Here is a 25,439-nt window from a genome sequence, read left to right as displayed (position 1 = left end):
AGTGCCACCACCATTCGGCTTTTATTTATAAGGGAGATACTTATTGTCCTATCAAACCTAAAACTGCTTTAACAACAAAAATTACATCATTTATAACTTACTTAGCATATAAAACTGCAATATTTGACATTTATGGAATTGAAGAGCTATAAATGTCTTAGTTTTCTACAAGCAAAATTGCAAATATACCAGTACTTGAGAGAAAACTAAAAGCTGATGCCCCCTTTGCTAGCTTAGTAAAGGTAAAGGTTCCCCTGCTCGAAAGCCAGTCTACATGCACCTTAATTTTTGCTATCTGAAAAATAGAAAAAATAGGAATTTGTGGCAATAAGCTTTGTGATAAAAATACGTTTTGTGGTAGATAACATAGAATATATTATTTGGTCAGAAAAGGGGTCACACAAAAGGTTAATAATAATATCTGCATATCCAATTAGATGCTGTCTTCTTTTGTGGCTACTGGTTAGAGAGCACTCAGTTCTCAATTAAACTTTCATAGTTTCCTCTGAAACCTTGATGCAGTTTCTGCCCCACCTCTTTATGATCTTTCTTCCCTCCAGCAATGTAGGGCAATAAACTACTGTTACCCAGTCTGTGAGTATATGTGCACAGTGGTTTGAGAGAGAGGTAAAAAGTTCAACCATAAGAGAAAAGTCAGATCAAAAGGACAACATACTCGATGAAAGGCCTTATGAAACGCTCTTATGAAGACTGGGTATCCTTCTAGTACATAAAAGCATCCTGTATATAACAGCTTTATATATTTACTGCATGTCCCGCTTGTTTTTAAAAGCATTTCAATCATTATAAAAGGAAATATTTCATAGGAGTTTGTGGGCCAGGGGCAAGGGAGGGAGCAAAGGGTGAGGGAGGAGAAACCACACACAACCAATTGAGGAAAATAGGCCATAACTTTATTTATTTATTTATTATTCACATTTCTATCCCGCCCTCCCCGGAGGCTCAGGGCGGCTTACGGGGCTTACATTGTATACAACCCCATGAGAATTGGTGCAGCATGGGGATGGATCCAGCATAGGGTGACCTCCTGCCACCAATGTAACCCTGTTCCCCTAGCCTGTTTGCTGGGCAAAGTAGCAAGCCGTGGGATGTCACATAGGTGCAAGCCACTTCATGGTTCCCTTGCCACCTGATGGTGACCGCCAGGTGACCGCCAGCTGACAGCCACAAGGTACACTGAATGGCTCCACCCCCAAGACCCCTTAAGGGAGTCCCCAAAACAGGAGATGTGGACTTGCAGGCATTGCCTCCCCCAAATGGATTCATCCCAGTGCCCAAACTGCCAGCTAGCTGTGACAAGTGCAGAGAACAGAACATAGTAAATTGAAATGCAACCCGTAACAACTGAGAATGCAAGGGGTGGGTAGGAAGGAAGGAGAGCTGGAGCCAAATGATGAGTAGGCTCCAGCAACAGCCAAGTTAACTAGGGAAGGGGAGGTGTGGCCAGCACATTGACTGTGAATGCCAGGATGGCCCTGGAATGCTACCCCCTTTCCCAGCCCGCTTGTACTCAGTCTATATGTACCCATTGCATGTTTTTTAAAAACAAAAACAAAAAACAAACAATTTTATTAGGATATAGTAATAAGTAAAATTATACATCATATAACAAACTTTTCATATCCTTTTATTCAAATATCTCCCTCCGCCTTCTGACTTCCCACAGTGCTCAAACCTCTATTACATTCTTAAATGTTTTCTCCTTTTCCAATTCTTTAACAACATAATTATTTCCGGTAACGTATCTTTTCATCTGTTTATCTATGTATGTTTAAATTTAATCTAAATGTCCATCCAACCTTAATAACTGTCAAAGCAAAATAGATTGTTTTTTACATCCTAGTGTTTCTCCAAGTAGCCTTTAAAGTCTTTCCAATCTGCAAAAAAATCTTCTGCTTCTTGATTTTTAAGCTTTCTCATCATTTTGTCCATCTCAACCATAAAAAGTAACTTTTTCAACCATTCCCAGATATCGGGAGTTATTTCTTGCTTCCAACATTGAGTATGTACCCATTGCATGTTCAATGATTAAATAATCTTCTCTCAGTAACTGCCTCTCAGTCTTTCTGAATTTATGCTGCTGGAATGGTAGAAAGTGCCATCAAGTCACAGCTAACTTATGGCGACCCTGTAAGGTTTTCAAGGCAAGAGACATTCAGAGATTGTTTGCCATTGCCTGACAATTAACAATCCTGGAATTCCTTGGTGGCCTCCCATCCAAATACTAACCAGGGCTGATTTGCTTAGCTTCCAAGACCCACAGTGGAGTATCTCTGTGGCATTCCATGGGGTCAAAGCAGCTGGGTAAGGACTTGTACAAGACTCTCTCTTTATTTCCACAAGGTACAAATTCATAGTACTGCAAGAACACATCTAGGTACGCTAAGCAAAATAAACAAAAGGGCATTCACTAACTAGGTACTTACAACCCATGGTATCTATGATCTTTTAAAATTGTTCCTCGTGTGTCTGCAACCCTATTTAGCATCAATCCCTTCTCAAATGCACACCAAAGCGTGTTCCAACAATGAACACCAAAAACCCAATTCCAATCAACTCCCAGACAAAGGAACAGGTCCCCTTTCCAGACCCCACCCCTCCGTGTGCGCTCCAGGTTCTTCAGCCAATCTGTGTGCCAGGTCTTGGGACTCAAGCCTACCGGACCTGGACTTTCCAGTCAAGAGGTGTTATCTTATGCTGCACACTACATAATCTTTTTTTTAATTCACATAGTTACTCAAATGAACAAGTTTGTGCCAAATCAACCACTACTAGATCTATGCTTTCTCCTTCACTTGTCCCCAAGCAAACCATTTCTTCTAGGTGCCCAGTGCTTCAAATGTATTAATACAAACTTATGGCAACCCACTCCAGTATTTTTGCCAAGAAAACCCCATGGACAGTATCAAAAGGCTAAAAGATATGACGCCGGAAGATGAGCCCCTCAGGTCGGAAGGTGTCCAATATGCTACTGAGGAAGAGCAGAGGACAAGTACAAGTAACCCCAGAAAGAGTGAAGCGGCTGGGCCAAAGCCAAAAGGGCGCTCAGTTGTGGATGTGTCTGATGGTGAAAGGAAAGTCTGATGCTGCAAAGAACAATACTGCATAGGAACCTGGAATGTAAGATCTATGAATCAAGGTAAGCTTGACGTGGTCAAAAATGAGATGGCAAGACTGAACATTGATATCTTAGGAATCAGTGAACTAAAGTGGACAGGAATGGGCGAATTTAACTCAGAAGACCATTATATCTACTACTGTGGCCAGGAATCTCGTAGAAAAAATGGTGTGGCCTTTATAGTCAACAAGAGAGTGCAGGGGTCAGTACCGGGATACAATCTCAAAAATGACAGAATGATTTCGGTCCGATTCCAAGGAAAACCATTCAACATCACAGTAATCCAAGTCTATGCCCCAACCACTGATGCAGAAGAGGCTGAAGTGGACGGTTCTATGAAGATCTACAACACCTCATAGAACTAACACCAAAAAATGATGTCATCATCATCATAGGGGACTGGAATGCTAAAGTAGGAAATCAAAAGTTATCCGGAATAACAGACAAATTTGGCCTTGGAAAGCAAAATGAAGCAGGGCAAAGGTTAACAGAGTTTTGTCAAGAGAACACACTGGTCATAGCGAACACCCTTTTCCAACAACCTAAGAGGCGACTCTACACATGGACATCACCAGATGGGCAACACCGAAATCAGATTGACTATATAATTTGCAGTCAAAGATGGAGAAGCTCTATCCAGTCAGTAAAAACAAGACCTGGAGCTGACTGTGGTTCAGATCATGAGCTACTCATTGCAAAATTCAGACTTAAACTGAAGAAAATTGGGAAAACCACTAGGCCATTCAGGTTTGACCTAGATCGCATCCCTGATGAATATACAGTAGAGGTGAAGAATAGATTCAAGGGTCTGGATTTGATAGATAGAGTGCCTGAAGAACTATGGACAGAGGTTCGTGACATCGTACAGGAGGCAGCAATCACCACCATACCAACCAGCTGAGCTATTGAAAGTCTTAAAAGATGATGCTGTTAAAGTGCTGCACTCAATTTGCCAGCAAATTTGGAAAATGCAACAGTGGCCACAGGATTGGAAAAGGTCAGTATACATTCCAATCCCAAAGAAGGGCAATGCCAAGGAATGTTCAAACTATCGCACAATTGCACTCATATCACACGCTAGCAAGGTCATGCTCAAGATCCTACAAGCTAGGCTTCAACAGTACGTGGACAGAGAACTGCCAGAAGTACAAGCTGGGTTTCGAAGAGGTAGAGGAACTAGAGATCAAGTTGCCAACATTCGCTGGATTATGGAGAAAGCAAGAGAGTACCAGAAAAACATCTACTTCTGCTTCATTGACTATGCTAAAGCTTTTGACTGTGTGGATCACAACAAAGAGATGGGAGTACCAGACCACCTCACATGTCTCTTGAGAAACCTGTATAAGGGTCAAGAAGCAACAGTTAGAACCGGGTATGGAACAACTGATTGGTTTAGCATAGGAAAAGGAGTACGACAAGGATGTATATTGTCACCTTGCTTATTTAATATATATGCAGAGTACATTAAAGAGCCTCTTGCTCAGGGTCAAAGAGGTTAGAGCAAAAGTGGGCTTGAAGCTCAACATCAAAAAAACTAAGATCATGGCATCCGGCCCCATCCCTCCTTGGCAAATAGAAGGGGAAGTCGTGGAAGTAGTGACAGACTTCACGTTCCTGGGATCCCAGATCACCGCAGACTGTGACAGCAGCCATGAAATTAAAAGACGCCTGCTCCTTGGGAGGAAAGCAATAGCGAACCTAAACAGCATGATAAAAAGTAGAGACATCACCCTGCCAACAAAAGTCCGCATGGTCAAAGCAATGGTATTCCCAGTAGTCATGTATGGCTGCGAGAGTTGGACTATAAGGAAGGCCGAGCGCCGAATAATAGATTCTTTTGAACTATGGTGCTGGAGAAGACTCTTGAGAGTCCCTTGGACTGCAAGAAGATCAAATCAGTCAATCCTAAAAGAAATCAACCCTGTCTGTTCCCTGGAAGGCCAGATAATGAAACTGAAGCTCAAATATTTTGGCCACCAAATGAGAAGGGAGCACTCACTGGAGAAGACCCTGATGATGGGAAAGATTGAAGGTCAAAGAAGACGGGGACGGCAAAGGATGAGATGGCTAGACAGTGTCATAGATGCAACAAACATGAAATTGAGCCAACTTCAGAGGACGGCGGAAGACAGGAGGGCCTGGCGGGAGCTGGACCATGGGGTCGCGAAGAGTCGGACTCGACTGTGCGAGTGAACAACAACATTTTTTTCCCTTATCAGCATTATCACAAAATGGAGAGTATTATATACTTCTCTTGCTTCATCAGTCAAGTTCTTCAGCTCTGTTCCACTTGCAACTGCATACAAATCAAACTTTTGTTTCCATCTTTTTGTAATAAATAACCCTTATTAACAACTGATCTCAAAACAAATGAACTAGTTTTCAGTTTTTCATTGGTATTGCCCAGAACTGCTTCCATTAGCATCCCCTATTCATGGAACATGATGAATTCTAATCAAAGAGGTCTCTGTAGAAGTGGATATACACTTTCCAAATAAATAATCAAGGGAGAATTCTCAGTCTGATTAATTATCTGATTTGGGATTTATTGCTGTGAGGTTGCATGACTAGTTGAACATTTGGAAGGTTAGAAGGCTGGGCATTGACAATAACCCTCCCACCAGCTCTTGGAAAGTTGTTACAGTATTTCTTGTTCATACATACCCGTAACTCAGATGACTTCTCTACATAAGCCATTCCATTTTACAATCTTGGGTACATCCTATGCTTCTTATAAAGCACTGACATAGTGTTGAAAATATTTCCCATATATTAATGCTCTAACTGCAAGCCCATGTAAGAATGGTCTCGTAAAGTGAAACCTAAGTAATTCTGTATATAAGCAAGAACCTTCAGGACTTTGCGTCTCTGATGTCCTTAATATATTGCCTCTTACAATACTACACTGCTACTTTACTCTATACTAATTAATTCTCCTGAGTGCTTTAAGAAGATGCAAAGTGGAATTATTCCCACTAACCAAATGTGAAAATTATTGCATAGCCCACACACACAGGAAAACTTAATTATGGCTGCGGTCACACGTAACAGAAGCCACACAAGTGAGACGGAAAACAGCTGGAGTTTCCAGGCGCGATCTCACCAGCACATCTGGGAAGCGTAGCACTCCCGTGGCTCAACCGAGGCTTCCAGCCGAAACTGCGTGGCAAAAAACTAGTACCTTGGAGGTACTAGTTTCCGGAAACTGCGGGGCAAGGGCAGGCATCTGATCGCGTTTCCGGTGGCATCCGGCGCCCGCCCATGTCCCCTTGCAAATAAGGTGTTTTGTTTTTGTCCAAGTCTCTGTGGCTGCGCATGCGTACCCAACGGAGCATGCGCATTTGTCATGTACACAAAAATAAAAAACAGTTTGCCACGGCGCACGCTTCTTCGTTGTGCGCCGGCTTGTCCTGTGATCGGCACCTCTCCCTTGCCATGGAACCTCCACGGTACCTCCACAGGACCTCCACAGGAGGTCTGATCACATAACTGCGCAGTAGTTTGCCCCAGGGCAAACAGCCACGCTTCTCTTCTGCAGTTTCCTGCCCGTGTGACCGGGGCCTATATAAATTAAATGTTTTCCTCCATTTCATTCTTCAAAAGAAACCTAGTAACGTATGTTATATACGACTGTAATATGTTGGACTTCACAAATTCGCATTATCTTTTAACTTAAGAAAGTTTCTTCTTTCTTTTCTTCCTCCTCTATCCCGCTTTTCACCTCTTCTTATAGATAGCCTTCTTATTGAGCCTTGAAGCTCAAAACTCATGTATACCTTTCAGCTACAAAAGGTATTCCTATAATTCTCTTTATAAAGAAGGAAAGAGGACAATACTCTGAGTTAATAACCTGCACAAAGGCAGAATGGGCATCCATTTATATTAACAGAGAACTTTTGATAAACAGGATGCATTCAAGTTTAAGAAAGCAAGGGATCAATTAAAACACACTACATTGCTGACCTTACCTCTTTACAGATGATTCTCACCATTATCAGATTATTTCCATGACTGTGATTATTAAACATGCCCGTCCAGATGTGCTTTTCTCAATCATCCTTCCTCCACTCTCTCTTAACAATTACATTATTTAAATATTCTAAGCAAGTCTTAATTTCCCCCTTTTTGCAAATGCATTTTTATAACATGTTCCAAAGGTTTGTTTTCCCTAGTTTGTTCCACACAGGTAATAATAGTATTTAAATACTGTCAGCAAAATATTTTCTATACCTGATAGCTGACAAAAATATATTTATCTTTTATAGTTACAAAAAGTATAATAATTAAAAACTAAAACTATTTTTGAGATTTAAATGGAAGAAAAAGAAGAAGAGGGGGAGGAGGAAGAGAAAGAGTTGGTTTTATACCCCGCCCTTCGCTACCCAAAGTAGTCTCAGAACAGCTTACAAGCACCTTCCTCTTCCCACAACAGACACCGTGCAAGGTAGGTGGGGCTGAAAGAGCTCTGAGGGAGCTGTGACTAACCCAAGGTCACCCAGCTGGCTTTTTCAGATAGGGGCTCTGGGGCAAGTGATGCTCTGTCTTCTTGTTGCTTGGTGGGGTCAACAGTGGGAGGGCTTCTAATGTCCTGGCCCCACTGGTGGACCTCCTGATTGCACCTGGTATTTTGGGCCACTGTGTGACAGAGTGTTGGACTGGTTGAGCATTTGGCCTGATCCAACATTGACGTCTCTTATGTTCTTTATGTGGAGGAGTGGAATCAAACCTGGTTCTCCAGATTAGAGTCCCACTGCTCTTAACCACTAACCAAACTGGCTCTCAGAAACAGAAATAAGGGAGTCTTGGTATTCTGAAGGTAACTCTCAAAGAATTTTTGAACTTTTCTTCATGCCCTGATGAGACCTAATAAAGGAATCTGTTTATTTAGATTTGCTTTATCAGTAAGATAAATGCTGGTCTTATCTTGTTCTGGTGGATGGTTCACTGAAGCAGTACGAGTAGCAATTAAGAGGTGTAAAACAACATTTGCAGGGTCTTAAGTAACAATTATTTAACATTTAGAAGCATAAAACAAAATTACAAATAATTACAAAATTACAATATAGGAAAAGTCCTTTGCGCTACTAGTCATTACTCAGCACACTAGTCATTACTATTATAAAATATCTACTAACTCCAATGGGCCTCAGTGAATTGCAGATATTGCCTCCACAGGTGCTCAGTATACCCCAGAGGTAACCTGTGGATGAACTTCTGTGAGGATCTATAAGTTGCTGGCATTGCATTTTTCAATGGGGTATACTAGGTATTGGCCAGCCCTCTTTATGGGCTTTTGAGAAGTCATTAGAGCAGGACTTGACAAGGCCAAACCTTCCCAATTGTCATATTCAGCTGTTTTGCTGGTTAACCTGGTCCACTTTCCCTCACTTTATAAAGTAATGTAGCATTAGCTGGTTGCTTCAGGACTGAGCATGCCTTTTGGGGGTTCTTTTCAAACTGGTGGGGAGAAATGTCTTTTTCGCCTGGTTCATATTACTTTTGTAAGGATGGTTTGTTCAAATAAATATGACTGGTCTTTGAGACAGATTAAGCTCTAGCCAAGGGCAGTCAGGATTATGGCAGGTTTAACCTAAGTAGATCAGCAAGCATCCACAGGCATCTACGAGTGGGGGAACCAATTTAAACTAGGCACTTTAGGCTGGCCAGTCAAAGTACTTTGGGAGGGAAGTGTCTCAGTGCTAATCAGCTTGCATGCTGACCAGAGAATGGTGACAAACAGCCCCTTTCTGCACATTTTTTTTGCATTCAGGCAAATTCAACACACAAATGCTGACATGAAATTAATAGGAGGAGGGATGGGTTATGACATAGGAACTTAGACCCCAGTGCATAGTCAGATTGAGACTTTTCAAACTGCAACCTTGATGTTTACAAGTAACAAGAGATTTGAGTTTTGGACCTTACATAAAAAATGTAAACACTGACAACACTGAGGCATAGTTAAGATGCATCTGAAAGCCAAGTCTTACTGGTACATGAACATCCTCCTCCGTTGCATGTAGTGAAGTAACTAGTTTCTTTTGCTTTGGCTTACAATTCCCTACAATCCAGCAAACTATGGTTTGCACTTCTCCTGCAAACCGGGATTCCAGGCAGTGGTATGACCTCAGCACTAATCATAATTTGCAAGTTCAGAGACAACAGAAAACTATGGTTTGCCATGAACCGGCCTAGGCTGGGAGGGCGGGGTATAAATTTGAACAAATAAATAAATGAAAGCAGAAGAAACTAATTTCATCATAATGCAAGAGGAAAAGACTGAAGCAGGAGAATGTAAAATCACTTCAGAGCTAATTCACATAGTGGAAACCCTGGTTTACTGTTACATCTGATCCATGCTGTCGCAGGCAGCGGCTAGGAAGGTTCACTACTGGCTGCCACCACTCTGGTATGGGTCTCCTTGGGAGGGCCCAGAGCACCGACCCTACCCTTTTTTACAGGACTTTTACAACAGGTTTCCCTTCTACGTGACCAAATGAGGTGTGAGGACCCAGGCAGAGTAACAAATAGTTTTATTAAGAGGCTTAACAACTACTTTAGATTAATAACAAGTAGGAAAAATGAGCAAAGTAAAAGCAGGTAAATCAGTAAAATAATAAATCCTAATGCATCTCTACACAGTCCTAGCCTTCCCTAGGTAACTGCACAGTCTAACTCACCCCTTTTGGATGAGGGATCCCTCTGTCTGCAGCAGCTTTCCCCAGCTCTGCTCCCTGAGAGAGAACACCCTCCACTCGGGGTAAGGCCTTTTATCTCTTCTTCCCAGGCACTGTCCTCTGTTCCCCTGCTGATGTAGTTTTCCCTCCAAAATTTCCTTTTACCCAATCACAGGGTCCAGCGGGAACCTGGAAAATGTAGGCCCCAATGATTACTCCAATACAGGCTTCCCAGGAGCCATTAGGCCTCCCTGGAGCCTACAGGCCCACAATCATGACACATGCCTATCAGTGTCATATAATCACAGTTGCATTTTTCTAAGCCCATTCACTTCAGTGAGTTTAGCAGGGTATAAATCTGCATAAGATTGCAATGCATATTATTAGAACCCTCTAGTGTGAAGAGATCCAGGTATGGCAACACCTTTTCTACAAGAAATTTAAAACATTTGCGTAATATATATAGGGGCTGCCAAGTGGGGGCGGGGAAACCCCCGCTTTGGAGGCCCAATTTCCGCCGCGGCGGAATCGGGCCCCGGGGGGAACTCCACCCCCTGAAACTGCGTCACCAGAGGTGACGCAGCCACGTCGCTCACATTGGGGGCGTGGCCCAGATTGTCGGAGGGAAACCATATGGTTTCCCCCCCGACGATCTGGGCCACGCCCCCAACGTGCTCTACGTTGTGCGTCACTTCCTGTGACGTTCTGGCGGCACCCGCGCATCCCTCGGCAGCTCCTAGACCGATGCAACGCTCCCCCGCCGATGAGTCAGAACGACTTGGCAACCCTAAATATATATCATGATAAAATGGTGGTGGTATAATAAAGCATTCTTTACGAGAACTGTGAAAACAATATTAAAACCAGCTCTGTAAAAGTTTGTTTGAAAATGCCACATACTAAATCAAACTAAATATTAAAAGCAAATGTGCTTCACACACTAAAAGGTTCCTCTACTTTTTAAGTAGATTATAATGAAGTGAACTAAGGTATTTCATACAACAGATTAGTCTGTTCCCACTTATTTTACACTCTGAAGCAGTGTGAGGTTTTCAAAACTGGAATGCAGCCAAAACCAGCATTTAAAAACAATTAAAAACTTGTGAAGGGATAATTTATAGGGTATTTTTGTGCAGTTTTTTTTTAACTTCAAACAACACCTAATAGCTAGAAAATGATGGACCAAAAAAATCAGCAAAGTTCAACTCTAGTAGATTGCACATAAAAGCAGAAGCGAATTATTTTTCTACAATCTTCCAAATTTAAAATACTACTGTGCGAGTGCACTAAGGCAATAAACAAAGTTAGGAATGAACAAGGGAATGGGGGAGGGCCAAGTATTTTGGTTTGCAGTTTTGTTCAAGATCCTTTTTAGGATCGCACTGTTGGCTTCTACCATTCTGACTACCATTACTTTAAGGCAGTGGAATTTATCATCACAGCACAGTGTAGAGGTTAAATACAAGGGAACCATATAAACTTGCCATGGTGGTAATGAAAGAATTTCACGGTGCAGAGTCGGCATATTCTTGCATTCTTATGTCAGAGATATGATATTCATGTACGCCCCAAATCCCACCCTTGAAGTATTTTTCTTTTCCTAACAACAACTTACTGTGTATTAAAAAGTAAACACAATTCTTCGTGTGTTGTTTCAGCTGAAGAGCCACTGTGCTATACAGACATCACCACTACAATGAATGGCTTCCTATCATGCGACAAAAGAAAGCTGGAATCATCATTATCAGGGAATCAAGACTCTGGCGTCTCTAAGTCATGTAGTTTTGGTCCCAGATAACTGACCTCCATTTGTTATTGTTTTCGTTCTTTGCATAAAATAATACGAATTATATGAAACATGTAATTATCAGTGTAATAGAGGTTCTTTCTCACTCACGTTATTCCTCACTCACTTTCCAAACAATTATAAACTTTCCAGGTTATGCTCAATTATAACTTCCGCAAATAGTGAAATGAAATGTAAAAAACCTTTCCTAGGAATCTATCCAGATATTTGTGTGTTTCACAGAGTGGGACTTTAAATCACCTCTGAAATTTAGTTTATAGGGATTGGCAGATTCTCAGGATCAGCCGGGGGTGGGGGGGTCAGCGGAAATTTCTGCCCCCTCTTCCAAAGATTTAAATGCCATTATGCCAAGGCTTTCTACCAAAAATGCAGGAGGTGCATGCTTTACTCACAAAATCACATGCTGGCTGTCTGGCTGCATTCCTTATGTTGATGTGAAAATGACAGATAGTAAAGCAGGCACTATCGACATTTTTACAACCAAATTACTATGCAGAAGAAGTAAAAAAACATGCTAAGTAAAAGGATGCAATAAAATACTAAATCAAAATATATGAATTCCCTACATTATTAAAATCCTTTATTTTTAAAAAAATTCCCTTTCACAGAGTATTCAAATCCTGATTCCACTTCAAACACTTAGAGATGCCATTCCATAATTATGTCATATGGAATTATGTCGTATGGAACTGACGTCATCATGTTGGCAACACCACACAGTGACACTCTGGTATTTTGGGCAAAACTCTAAGGTAACCATAAAGTTTTGCCCAGAATACCAGAGCATTGCCAACATGACTTCTGTGTGACATCATTACACCGCACATGCATTGTGCATTCCCCCCACTTCTGGTAAGTCCCTCCCCCTCCCCCTCCCCCACTGACAGGTTGAGCCAACCTGGCAACCGTATCAAACAGTGCAGCTTTTTAGTTTCAGATTTAATGTTTTCATGAATTTAAAAATACATATTATTTCTGTTGATCTCCTGTATGATAACAGTGCTGCCAAATCTACTTTTTAAAACAACTCCCACAATGTTTTTTTTATTTCTTTCATACTAGAAAAAATATCTTTATAACATGTTCGCAGTAGTTAAACAAAAGATTGACAATCACCTTAAATCAAAGCCTCTAAAACAAATAGTGTATGTCTCATATTCTTAGACTAAATTGTGGGTCTTGATGTTTGACTGACAATGTTCTTTTTCTGTTTAAAGTTTGGTGCAATTTTTTAGTGAAACTGAGATGGCTCAACTTGAGATTCTGTAATACTGTACCATACGTTGCTCATACGCCAAGAACTAAAACTGAAAATATTAAAAAGTATCAAAATAACTGGCTCGCATTAAAATTTGCTTTGTGTCAGAAAACCACCTTGACAAATTATAACTGCAGCTACTTCTCAGAACATGTATTTGCTCTAAATTCAGTTATGCAATCCTAAACAGTACCCTTAAGCCTAATGATTTGTTTTTATGTTTATGCTTATGACTGCATCATGGGTTAGACAGTAATAAGGATGACATTTAAAAATTAACCATACACAGGGCAGACAGTGAAAAGAAGACAAAGTATGTTCCTAGCAGAGAAAAATAGGAAAAGAGGAGTTGCACAATTCAAGCTAATGATTAAGACAATGTGCAAAATATCCTTTCTTTGGTTTGACACAAGACTGATGACCTCTGTTTTTACTATTGCTGGGAAGTGGGTAGTTAACTTTCATAATGAGTATAATGATTAATACCTTCTATGCAAACACAGTAGGGCACAAGGCCAAACTCAGGCTTCTGACACTTCTAAATGTGCATTAGTTAACTTATAACAATAAATGTAAACAGATGATTAACCCTGATGTCATCTGCCAGTCATATTTTTGTCTCAGTGCATGCATCATTAAGGGATAGTAGCACTGCCAACTTTGTGGAGGGATTGTGCTCCAGTGCCTTTTAATAACTGTTTGACAGATACTTCTTCAGTGCGCATGCACACAAACGTTTATACCCAGAATTAAACTTTGTTGGTCTTAAAGGTGCCACTGGACTCAAATTTTATTCTGTTGCATCAGACCAACACAGCTGCCCACCTGAATCTGCTTGTCAGACATAGTTATAACAACTGAATGTTTTTCTAAAACAAAAAAGGAGTGGGAGAGCTTAATTTTCTAATTTGAAGGGTAGAAAATAAGATAGTAAGAGAAAGGAACTATAATCTATATATCCAATAGTGAAGAGTGGCCTACTGGCCACCCATCTGCAAATATCTAAATTTGGGCTATCTCAGTTTCACTAAAAAATTTGCAGCAAACTTGGATGGCAAGCCAGCTAGTGCCACTCTCACTTCCTTTCTTCAGCTATGCTGCGGTTTTCTACCTTCACCAGGGAGAGACAAGTGGCAGGGAACAGGAGGTAGCCGCGGTTGTGGTTCTGCTGCAGTTTGCTGCTGCTTCTTGCTGTTTCCTCAACCCCCCCTCCCAATCAGAAGAGTATGTAGGCAAGAGGACATGCAGTAGCAGGAAGGAGGAGGCATTACAGCCCCAATCTGAATCAGAGAGTGGGGGGGGGTGTTTAAACATCAGCAGGCAGAAGGAAGAGGCAAGGGCTTCCCTCTGCCCCCCCCAAGGGCTGCTGGTTGACGAGAAGACAGCTACCCTCCACACACACAGGACTGCCCAAGTGAAGAGGGATCCCATAAGAACTGACTCTCCCCAAATCTATCCTATCCATCGTGCAGTTCTTCTGGCCCAACAGATTCTTTTTTTATCTCACCTATAGAATAGGGGTGATATTACAAGGGGAGATTCATATTCAAGATGCAGCACTATTCTCTCTCTCTCTCTCTCTCTCTCTCTCTCTCTCTCTCTCTCTCTCTCTCTCTCTCCTAAATACTAAACACCTTTCTGATTTATCCTCTTTTTCCCCCAGAACTGACAGAGCAAGGGGGAAAACACACATATTAACATACCTTTTTGCTGTAATGTAACAAGCAAAACAAAGTCCCCAAAGCTACTGCCACTTACTCCTACCAACTTTTCAAATCTAAAAATAATTGACCTTGGTCACTATGGCATCTACTTTTCACTGGGGCAAAAAAGCAGTGGCAGGGGAGGAGGAAGAGGAGAGAACATGTGTCAGGAATGAAAGAAGAGGCATTTCCCCATGAGTTTCTCATGGGTCTCTGCTTGTTAATATATTGAACAGTGAACCTGACCTCATCTGAGGATACCTAAATCTGCAGACTGGGGCTAAGTGGAGAGAAAGGGGATTTTTCTGTAAACTTGTGGGGACCTCAGGTTTGCAGAAAAATTTAAAAGTTTGCCTAAAGTAGAGGTGAGTTTACCGCTCCCCAAGAACTCCTCTGCATTAGTGCAAAACTGGCACCACCAGCCCCATCATCTCTGCTTCTCCTCAGCAGCCTCTGAGGCAGTAAGGAATCAACAATGCATGTAGAGGATCAGGTGGTGCTGTATGTGCAGAGGAAGAGGAACCACTGCCATCACCAGCCCCACCATTATTGCTTCTCCTCAGCAGCCTCTGAGACAGAAAGACTGTGCGGATGAGGAGGAGGCAGAGGAGGAGGCACCACTGTCTGCCATGCCACCAGAAGAGGAGTATAACTGCATAATCAGACACTACCTCCTGCCACATTACCAGCTGTAATCCTCTTCCAGCAGCCACAAGAGGAATGGCAATACTGGTGAATGGGATCCCAAGTAAGTTAAGGGGGGAGATAGAGGCAGAGAGACAGAGAAAGAGAAGTGGGTGCTAAAGAGTGACAATATGCATGGGGAGAGGGAGAAAGAGAGAGAAACTGAGTGGGTGACAGTAGGTATGGGGAGGGAGAAAGACACACAGAGTGAGAGTAGGCTTGAGGGAGGGAGAAAAAAACTGAGAGAAATAAAGTGAGAGGAAGTGTTGGGGAAGAAGAAAGAGAGGAGGAGTGACAGTAGGCATGACAAAAGGAAGAAAGAGACAGTGACAGTAGACATGGGGGAGGGAGAAAGAGAGCGTGAAAGGAGTCATGGGGAAGGAAGATATGAAAGTGAGAGGAGGGTTGGGGGAAGGGGAGAAAGAGAAACTGAGATAAAGGGTTTGGAAGAGATGGGAGGAAGCAAAGGCAGGGGGGTGGGATGGCTGCAGGTAACCTGTGGGTTCCTGGTTGTTATATCTAATTCTAAACATGGCCAAAAATGTGGACAGAAAAATAGGCAAAACATGACCATGTACAGATAGATTAAAAGTGAAAGAAGTCACAAGGATTTAAAAATCCCCCAAAAGTTAGATCTCATGACAGCATGCCACGAGGTCAGCTACTGCCTGGGGAGCTGGCTAGCAACCCCAGGATGCATTGGGGGAGAGAATGAAGGCAGCAGCCAGAGGAAATGGGTGCTGAGCAATGGCAATTTTTAGGCTGGGAGGGAGGCTGTGGATAGCTCATTGCTCATCAACTCCCAAAACAATGCTGGAGGTAAGTGGGTGGCGGTTAAAGGAGAGGACAATTAATGTTCATTTTGTTAGGGCTGGGAGGGAGGCTGCAGATGGCCATGGACTTCATCCTAGCCCAAACATTTTTGGAACTCAGGGCCTGCCTCTTTCAGCTGACAATTCCTTCCGCTGGTGAGGAGGAGGAGGAGGTGGCGGCAGGGAGAGTGAACTGAGGAAAGGAGAAGCAGGACAGCAAGGGACCAGGGAGGATCAATAAAGATAAGCAGGGAGGAAAGGAGGGTACAAAGGAAAGAGGTGGAGGAGGAAGCAGAGGAAGGAGGCAGGGTTGAAAGATGGCAGTGGTGTGATCAATAAATAAAAGGGGTCACTACAATGTCTTCTGATTGATCGGTGCATAGAGATATTATTTGGGATAAAAAGATTTGTGTACTTGTAATCAGTGTGAGGATGTAAAACACTGATATTTTTCTTCTGGTTGCACTACAAAATGTGGAGCACATAGTCACTGGAAACATGAAAAATATCCTCCGCAATATCCAAAGCCTGTAAAGTCTCTGCACTTGATTCTACAAAAAACTGTTCACTGTTGGTCTATTCTGTCTTATAATTGCAAGAGTAAGATTATTACTTTCTAACAGAGTGTTGGCCTTCATTAGTTTTTGATTTTACATGCTAGTGCACACGAAACAATGAGTGCTGTTATTAATTTTCCCCATTAGTATATCATTATAATGACACTATATCGGAGCAAATAAGCACCTATCACTTTCACGATTTCAGCTGGTATTCATACACATTGTATTTGCATGCATTACATGGTGCACAGACTAACAGAAGTGTTATTTCTGGACCTATGTGGCAGAAAATAAGTGATTGAGTATTTGACTGCATGCATCAAATTACATTTAGGAGAAACATGAAACACGCAAAAAACAAGATTTATCTAAACCTGGTTTTCTTTGCTAAAAGTTTTTGTCTGTTGATTTTTCAAATTTGCAGACAACGGCTGCAGTGATCCCAGAGTCTTCTTTTCCTTTTGGCCTATTGTTGCAGTCTTCTGCAGGGTTGCTCCAGTCTAAGCCCATTGCTTCCTATGGGCTTAGAATGGAGTAACATTGCATATGATCACACTATAAACTGCCAATATGGTTCCTGTACAAATTACTCCACTGTTAGCATATTTGTATGCATATCTAATACAGACTAGTCAACATCCTAAAAGTAAAACATATGGACTATTAAAAGGACTGGGGGAGGAGTGTCAGTTGGACCCTACACCATTTTATTTGCAGTAAAATCAAAAGTCGATTAAGATTAATGGTCAGTGTCTTAGATTTCCCTGTAAAGTTCTACAAACAGTATTCCGTAATCATCCACATGACTAGCTAAGATATTAGTAAACACATCACCGTTCAGTTGTAAAACAAAAATTAAGATCCAGTTTTACACCTACAGTGGTTTGTGTCCCTTTTGCATTCTGTAAAAAAAAAATGCCATATATAGACCAAGAAAACTTAGAGAAATCAAAATCTAAGAAGCTAATTTCTGCATACCATTAGAAAATCTGAAGTTCTTAACTTTTCCTTGCTGCAAAAGCATCAATTTTAATCCCTTTTTCCTGTTATTAGCAGTTGCCATTTGTAACTACTCATGGTTCTCAATCTGCTAAAACTATAATTCACTTCTCACCCATTTTAAAACTGAGAGATTGTGTGTCAGCTAGGGACTTTTTTCCCCTGAAACACAACAAGAGACTAAGCCTTTTTCATCTGACACCTTCTCCTAGGCTTTCAATTTCATTGTGCTGTTTGCTATGCAGTTCACACAAGACCATAGCAACAACCAAGCACTTCATTACCAACAACCTATAAATGATCTGTTGTAAAATGCCTTGCCTTTAATTAATATCTCCCAGCTTTATTAAAATGCAGGGTCTCAACCTGCTTCCTGTTGAATTTTACTATAATTATTATTTATGTAGCACTAAAAACCTATATGACACTTTACAGAGTGGCATAAGCAAAAAATAGAGATACTTTATGAGCTTAAAAGTCTAATTTTTGACAGTGAAAGAAAGGTAGAAATAGGAAGAGACAATGGATGTATGTGAGCAGTCTTGATTCACCATCCCTACTGCATCCTTAGGACAATTGCCGACCATGACAGCATTCTCATTTTATGAGAGCAGGAACAGCAGAATACTGCTTTGCAATACTGCCAAAGAGAAAAGTTTAAAGTCTGGTGACTAGTAGTCAATAGCAGTATAACATTATATTGATAATAAATTAATCCATTTGTGATCTTATTTATACTTGTGTCCCTTCATTACTACAGATTATGTCATTTTGCCACAATTGTGAAATATTCGGGTGGAGGAATTTGACTGAAAACATCTTATTAAACAGTGCTGAATTCCAAGGAGACACTGGCTTTGAGAAAAGAAATTCAAGAAACTACATTCTCTAATGGAAAATTACTGGTTCTATTAGTGTTGAATTAATAGGAGAACAGAGGGAAGCATAACATAAAAGTTGTGCTAATAGATGATGCAGGCAAAAATAATACATGCCAGAATGCAATAAAACAAAGGCAGATCCAATAAGCCTTCTGAAATCCATCTTTTGAGAACTCAGGAAAACAATGCACTTTGTTTAAAAAAAAAAAAAGGATGCAAATTTTTATATTTTAAATTCATTTCCCAGTTATTATCCAATTTGAACTTTGGGAAAGAATGCATTGCTCAATACATTCCTCACACATGATGACTTCATAGACTCTACTGTAATATGATTTCATGTTATAAATCATTTTAATCTTCATATATAAGCACCATCTCCTTAAGAGCTAGATCAAATCTACGCTAAATACCATTATGGGATCTTTTGGGAGCAATTCACCAAGTGTAGTGTAGGCTGAGTCTACAGAAAACAACAATTAAATAAAATGGCTTTCTGGTTATGGTTAGTTCAAATCCTGAAGTCAAAATGAAAAGTGAATTTTTGCTGCCCCACAGACCCGCAAAGAGACATTTCATGCACAAATGCACCCATGGTTTCAATTCAAACATCACATCTAAACAAACCATGGTTCAGTCTCAAATGTACAGCTGTTAAAAACTTGGATTAAAACTACCTGTCTTTCATTTTCTCAGTACTCAACTTCACAAATTCACCCAACCCCTAGACACTGCTACATTATAGAGATGGGAGTGACTGTGTTTATTTGTGTATAATTGTGTTTATTTGTGTATAATTAAGGCTTCTAAGTTCAAATGGTACTCCAAACCATAGCTAGAATACCTCAGAACATTATTTCTTATTTAATTTTGCTGAATGATTACAAAAAAACCCCACTTTGTCAATTAAAGCCTCACACCAAACAATAATTAAGGTCACTTAACCATGGAATGATATCTGAACCAAGCCATTAAAAGGGCAGGGGTCATAAAGCTGCCATCAAAAGCAGAAGCCAAAAGCAGCATCAAAAGCAGCAGCCATCCTTATTTATCACCTCTTATCACCTCTAGTAAAATAAAATATTTTGTTTAATGTCATTGTTACATGCCCCCTGCCCCCCAGTCAACAGTCAATGAAGTGACCACATGACATTGATGGACTTAGAATGGTATAACTTTGCTTAGGATGACACTTTCACAGTACAACGTTGCTGTTTGGTATGGCAGTCACATGCCTTCAGTAACATTTTAGCATAAGTATGCTTATAAAATTTTGATTCATTCTTCATTTTGTATGAGTGACTCAGGTATTTTTAACAGAGAGTACAACATAAATATTTTAAATAAATAACATTGCTTAGTGTAAACTTTATAAGATCAACTGCACACAAATATGAAACAGAATAGAACTGAAATTCGTTGTTGCCTCAATCAATGGGAAAAACCCAAGGACTACAGGTGTGTGTGTAGTTCATATCACATTTTTCACTGAAATGCTTAACTTCTCTGGTGCCCATTGTTGCAGATCTTATATAACCTTCATCGCCCTCCTCCCCACTATACTACTTAGACGTTTCCCTCTCCAGTAGGAGTAGCTATCTCTGCATTACCATTTGTGACAGCTAGCTGAAGATTCACTTATAACTGAAACCTATTAAGCTCACTGTAAGTGTTATCACCATATAAAGTGTGCAGAACTGCCCATTCAGTTTGCCCCTCTCCACTTCTATAATCCGGTCTCACTGGTAGTGAGAGGAATGCTTGTGTACAGAGGAGGGTGTAGTGGGGGATGCAAGATTGCAAAATGAGTGACTGAATAGTCATGGAAATGGTCAGGATAAAGAGCCTGGACTGCCAAATAGAGCTGGGACATGGACTACTTTAGAAAAGCAGGGAATATAGACTACAAATTGTTTTCAGATGGGGAGATTAAGCTAGAGGTGTGTGGCTTAAAGTGGATGTATTTCAAATGCCTTATTCTTTCTCAGTGTTTGAGTACCTTGTAATCACTTATTTTCAGGTACTCGAAATCCAGGCTTGAATGAATGAAAAATGCAGTGCTCTTCAAGTGATCACCTTTTTCTTTTTTTTATGTGAGCACATATGCTTATAAAACTTGAAAGGGTGGGTTCATGACTGTATAACTATTATGCATAAATCAGCTTTCAGCTAAATGTTATTATTTATGGATTTATGAAGCACAGTTGGATGCTTCATCTACTTGTATCTACCCAGAATTCCCCTCCAGCTCAAGGAAGGTTTGGGCATGTTTATTTGTGGCTATAGAAAATTCTTTACTTTTATGTCTAACAGAAGAAATAAATCAGGATTTAAAATAACTGGTGGATGTGACTTAATATTAAAGCTTAAAGGCATACAACATATCATGACCAGGTGTTCTCCAGATAAAGGTAGGGTTGCATATACCTATTCAATCATGCAATAATTTTTTCAGGCTGAAGGCGCTGTGAAGCATGCAAGGAAAGTACTGTATAACTATGTAAAAAAGAATATAAAATAAGGACCCACATGAAGATTTACCTTCCACTGCTCTCTTGAAGAATACTTTACAGCTGCCGCAAGTAACTACTCCATAATGGCATCCAGATGCTTCATCCCCACACACCAAACATACTTTGGAAGGTCTTGAGGATCCAGATGATACACTTCTTAATGAGGAGCTATGAGGAAAAAATTAAAAGATCCATGTATGTCAAATCATTCTGGCTACAACATAAATAAAAATTTATTAATTTTATGTGTTAGAAGTATCTGAGGTATAAAATTTAAGCTGGAACAACCATTTTGAGGGAATATCTGTGATGATTGATCCTGATAGGATATATGGCATTTTACTAATTTAAAATAAGCACTAATACACACACAAAAACCCTATTTCTTGGAGTCTACCACTATACATTTCTCAAAATCACCAAGGCAATATATTTAAATTTAAATTTCACTGAAAGGATTTATTGGATTTTTTTTCCATCTTCACACTTATAGTAATCAGATTGTGTTCTACTCAACCATCCCACATTGACCCACATTTATGCAGAGTGAAAGCAGACTGCTAGATTTCTAGCAAGAGTACTGAAAATGGCTTTATCCCTCCAACAATACTGATAACCTCAGCCTCCTGCTCACTATCTGTGAATACTCAGATATCCCTCTACCTACCTAATGACTATAGTTCTTGGCACATGCTCTCAACGGTTAAGGAGAGGGTGTACAAAAAAGTTGCTCTGTTATCTTCCCATAGTAATGGAACAGGAGAGGTGACCCAGGACGGATGTTTTGAGGAAAATGTAATTGCACCTTACCCTCCAGCTACCACCTATCCCACTTGCTCAGCTATCCCAATGCTCTGTGGAGTCTTCCTTGGTGGTTTACTTTCCAAGTACCAACTCTGCTTAGCTTCCAAGAGATTGAGCTATACCATGCTACCTTCCATCCCAAGTGCAGTTAGGAAAAATTAAATATTATGTTCCCTATGTTTAGCATTGGCAAGGATTAGGGATTTCAATTCAGTTTTTCATTTTGTACTCAACTTCACATACGGTTTTGGTGACCAATATCATCTTAAAAAGCAAAGCAAAAGAATACATAGTGCAAAGCAGGCCTAAAATAAAATTTTAAGAAGCTTGTTGCTACCTACAGGGTTTATACAGCTGAAACAGTCTGGAGAGTTTCAGGTCAATAATGCAGATGCTGGAATATTCGTATTATCTGCTTCTACTGGCTGACTTTCATTAACAGTTCTGCAGTGTTTTCCTTGAATATTAGTAATTAACAAGACGGGGACCCGCGATACTCGCGGGGGGGAGAAGAGCTCCGTCTCCTCCTTCCCCCCCCGCTCGATGTCCCGAGGCGGAGGCAGCGGTGGAGAGGCCGGTCCTTCCCCGCCCGCCCACTGGCTTCTGTCTCTCTTCCCCCCAAGGAAGGAGCAGGTACTCTCTCTCTCTCTCCCCCTCTCTCTCTCTTTCCACCCCCCCACTCTTGCCACTCCTCCGGGGAGGCGGTGGTGGCGGCAGCGAGTCCTCTCTTCCCCGCGCGCCCGCCGGCTCTGGGGAGGAGGCGGCGGCGGCAGCAAGGCCTCTCTTCCCCGCTCGCTCGCTCTGGGGAGGAGGCGGTGGCGGCAGCGAGGCCTCTCTTCCCCCCCGCCCGCCGGCTCCGGGGAGGAGGAGGCGGCGGCAGCGAGGCCTCTCTTCCCGCCCGCCCGCCGGCTCTAGGGAGGCGGCGGCGGCAGCGAGGCCTCTCTTCCCCGCTCGCCTGCCCGCCCGCTCGCTCACGCCGGCTCCGAGGAGGAGGAGGCGGTGGCAGCGTTCGCAGAGCGTCTCCTGCACACGCGCAGGAGACGCTCTTGCACTTTCGGGGGGATTTAAACATCCCCCGAAAATTTTTTCAACTTTTTTTATTTTTGTGCACACGTGGAGACTGGCCCACGTGTGCACAAACCTCCCCCGGCCCCCTAGCTGCCCCCGGAGCGCTGATTTAGCGATCTGCACTCCGGGGGCAACTTCGCTATTAGATATATAGATAATCCTGCCAGAATATTAGGTCTGCTTAATTTAAGGTATGGTGGTGGACATAATAGACTAACCATAAGGCAGGATTCCAAAATCAGCCTGTCCACAGTGGTCATAATATTTGTCATGTGGATCATGCCAAGAACATCATAGTCCATCATGGAGCAGATTACATGGTGAGAGCTCTCAACATGTACAGTTTGGCTGTCAATCATATATCTGTGTTTAACAGCCATTCCATCTCAACATACTGAGAAGACTATAGGCACTTCCTTTGGGTTCAACCACCTGGAGTCAGGAAGGCAGACCCATTCAACAAGACAGTCATTCCACCAGAAGTTAAAAACAGTCACTAATTACTGTTAAAATTTCTTTTTTTTTTGTAAGTTGCTTTGAGAATTTTGTCAGTAATAGCAGTAGTGAACAGAGAGCAGCAGCGCCAAGAGTTCCAAAATGCATTTCACACATTTCTCTCTGGCCCCCACCCCACTCTCATCACTTCTCCTCCTCCACTTTTTTTCTCTTAGAAATTCAAATCCAGAGTAATCAAAACTTGGATAGAATGTCTGCTACACATAAGGAGAGGTATCATCAAGTCTACGAAGATGCAAGCATGACTAATGAGCAGTCAAGAAAGACAAAAGCCACTTTTTTTAAAGTAGAAGACTTGTCCAAATTAAGAAAATGAGGAGTGCAAATTCCAGCAAAACGAATGCAAATTGATGATGGCAAACAAAAAAATAATTTGAAGAATATGTTGGTAAAAATTTAGAAAAACAGTAAGAATTTCTTTAAATATATCAGAAGTTAAAAACCAGCTGGGAAGGGGGGAGCTGTTGGACCAGTACACAATGAAGGTATGTAAGGAGTGATGCAGGAAGTTAGAAAGAATGCAGAAAGCAGAATGAATGTTTTGCATTGGTCTTCATTGTGAAAGATGTTGGATAGATACCAAAGCCAGAACTGTTTTTAGGGAAAGTATCTGAAGAACACAGATGACAAGAGATGATATTATAACGCTAACTGGCAAATTAAAAAGTAGCAAGTCATCAGTTCTGGATGGCATTTACCTAGGGTTCTTAAATAATTCAAAAATGAAAGTTGTTACTCTTTGTAAAAATTGCATTTTTAATTTTAATCTAAGACACATTGCTCTAAGATTGCAAGGTGTCAAACCTAATTTTTGAAAAGGGATTGGGGGTGAGAGCCTGGAAATTACAGGCCAGTTAGACTAATGTCGGTTTTGGGTAAATTGACAGAAAGCATTAAGACACAACTATCAAGCATACACAAGAACAGACCCTACTGAGAAAGATATCAGCACAGCTTCTCCAGCATATAGTTCTGTCTTACCAACCTATGAGATTTCTTTAATTAGTATATGGATTAAAAAATCCAATCAACATTACATACTTGGACTTCCAAAAGGCTCTCGAGTAAAAAGAAGTCAAAAGAAAAAAGATTGATCCTCTTATGGATTAAGGTAAAGGTAAAGGTTCCCTTGCTCGAAAGCCAGTCGAATCCGACTCTAGGGTTGCGGTGCTCATCTCCGTTTCAAAGCCGAAGAGCCAGCGCTGTCCGAAAACATTTCCGTGGTCTTGTGGCCGGCATGACTAAACACCAAGGCGCACGGAACGCTGTTACCTTCCCACCAAAGTGGTACCTATTTATCTACTTGCAATTTCTTGCTTTCGAACTGCTAGGTTGGCAGGATTAGAAAGTGGTTAAATAGCAGAAACCAGATGCTATGTGTAAACTGATATTCTCACAATAGTACAATGAGATGCTATTTCATGGATATGTACTGGGATGGGTTTTATTGCAGTCAACAGGAATCAGGGATGAAGAGTAACATGATTAAACTGGTTGCTGATATCAAATTATTCAGGATGGTGAAAACCTATGCTGCTTTTCTAATAAATACATGTATTTTTGTATATTATAAGTTTTAACTAGGTTTTTAATATTGGCCCTTTATTACACTTCTTCCTTACCCTTGTGGTTCTTGATTCCAGTTTTTGGGTCAAGTTTGTTTTCCCCTCCCTGTATCTTACTTCACTTAGGATTAGACTTCCAGAGACGTCTGCATTGTAAGGCAAATTCTTGGATGGTCCTAAACAGATTAATATTGTCCTGAAAACCTTGATTGTTAATCATGGCTGGAATTCTGATGAGTGCTTAGGAAGTCAAAGGCTAGAGCCATTGTCAAGGTGTTTGTGAGCTCTCACAAGAACCTGGCTACTCCCTGTGAGTCAGCTTAACAAATGCCTATAGCCTGATCTTAATTTCTCAGATTCAATATAAAATACGGAGTCTCCCAACCCAGGGCTGCTTCAGGGTAATACTGCTGTCCCCAAATAATTTTTTTCTTCAAAAGAGCACACCTATTT

The 25,439-nt window shown here is 41.2% G+C and overlaps 1 protein-coding gene across 1 annotated transcript in view; it reads right to left on the bottom strand.

The window, feature by feature from the left end:
- NR3C2 (nuclear receptor subfamily 3 group C member 2) overlaps positions 1–25,439 on the bottom strand; it is a 222,677-nt gene that overhangs the window by 63,939 nt on the left and 133,299 nt on the right. Inside the window, exon 4 of the mRNA XM_015418463.1 lies at positions 21,062–21,201. Coding sequence (XP_015273949.1) covers positions 21,062–21,201 — 140 coding nt within the window. The remainder of the gene's footprint in view (positions 1–21,061; positions 21,202–25,439) is intronic.

The sequence above is a fragment of the Gekko japonicus genome, unplaced genomic scaffold (assembly GCF_001447785.1).
Source record: "Gekko japonicus isolate JY-2015 unplaced genomic scaffold, Gekko_japonicus_V1.1 scaffold148, whole genome shotgun sequence".
Taxonomy (NCBI): Eukaryota; Metazoa; Chordata; class Lepidosauria; order Squamata; family Gekkonidae; genus Gekko; species Gekko japonicus.
The sequence above is the reverse complement of the archived record's forward strand: the minus strand, read 5'-3'. Positions and strand labels throughout refer to the sequence as shown.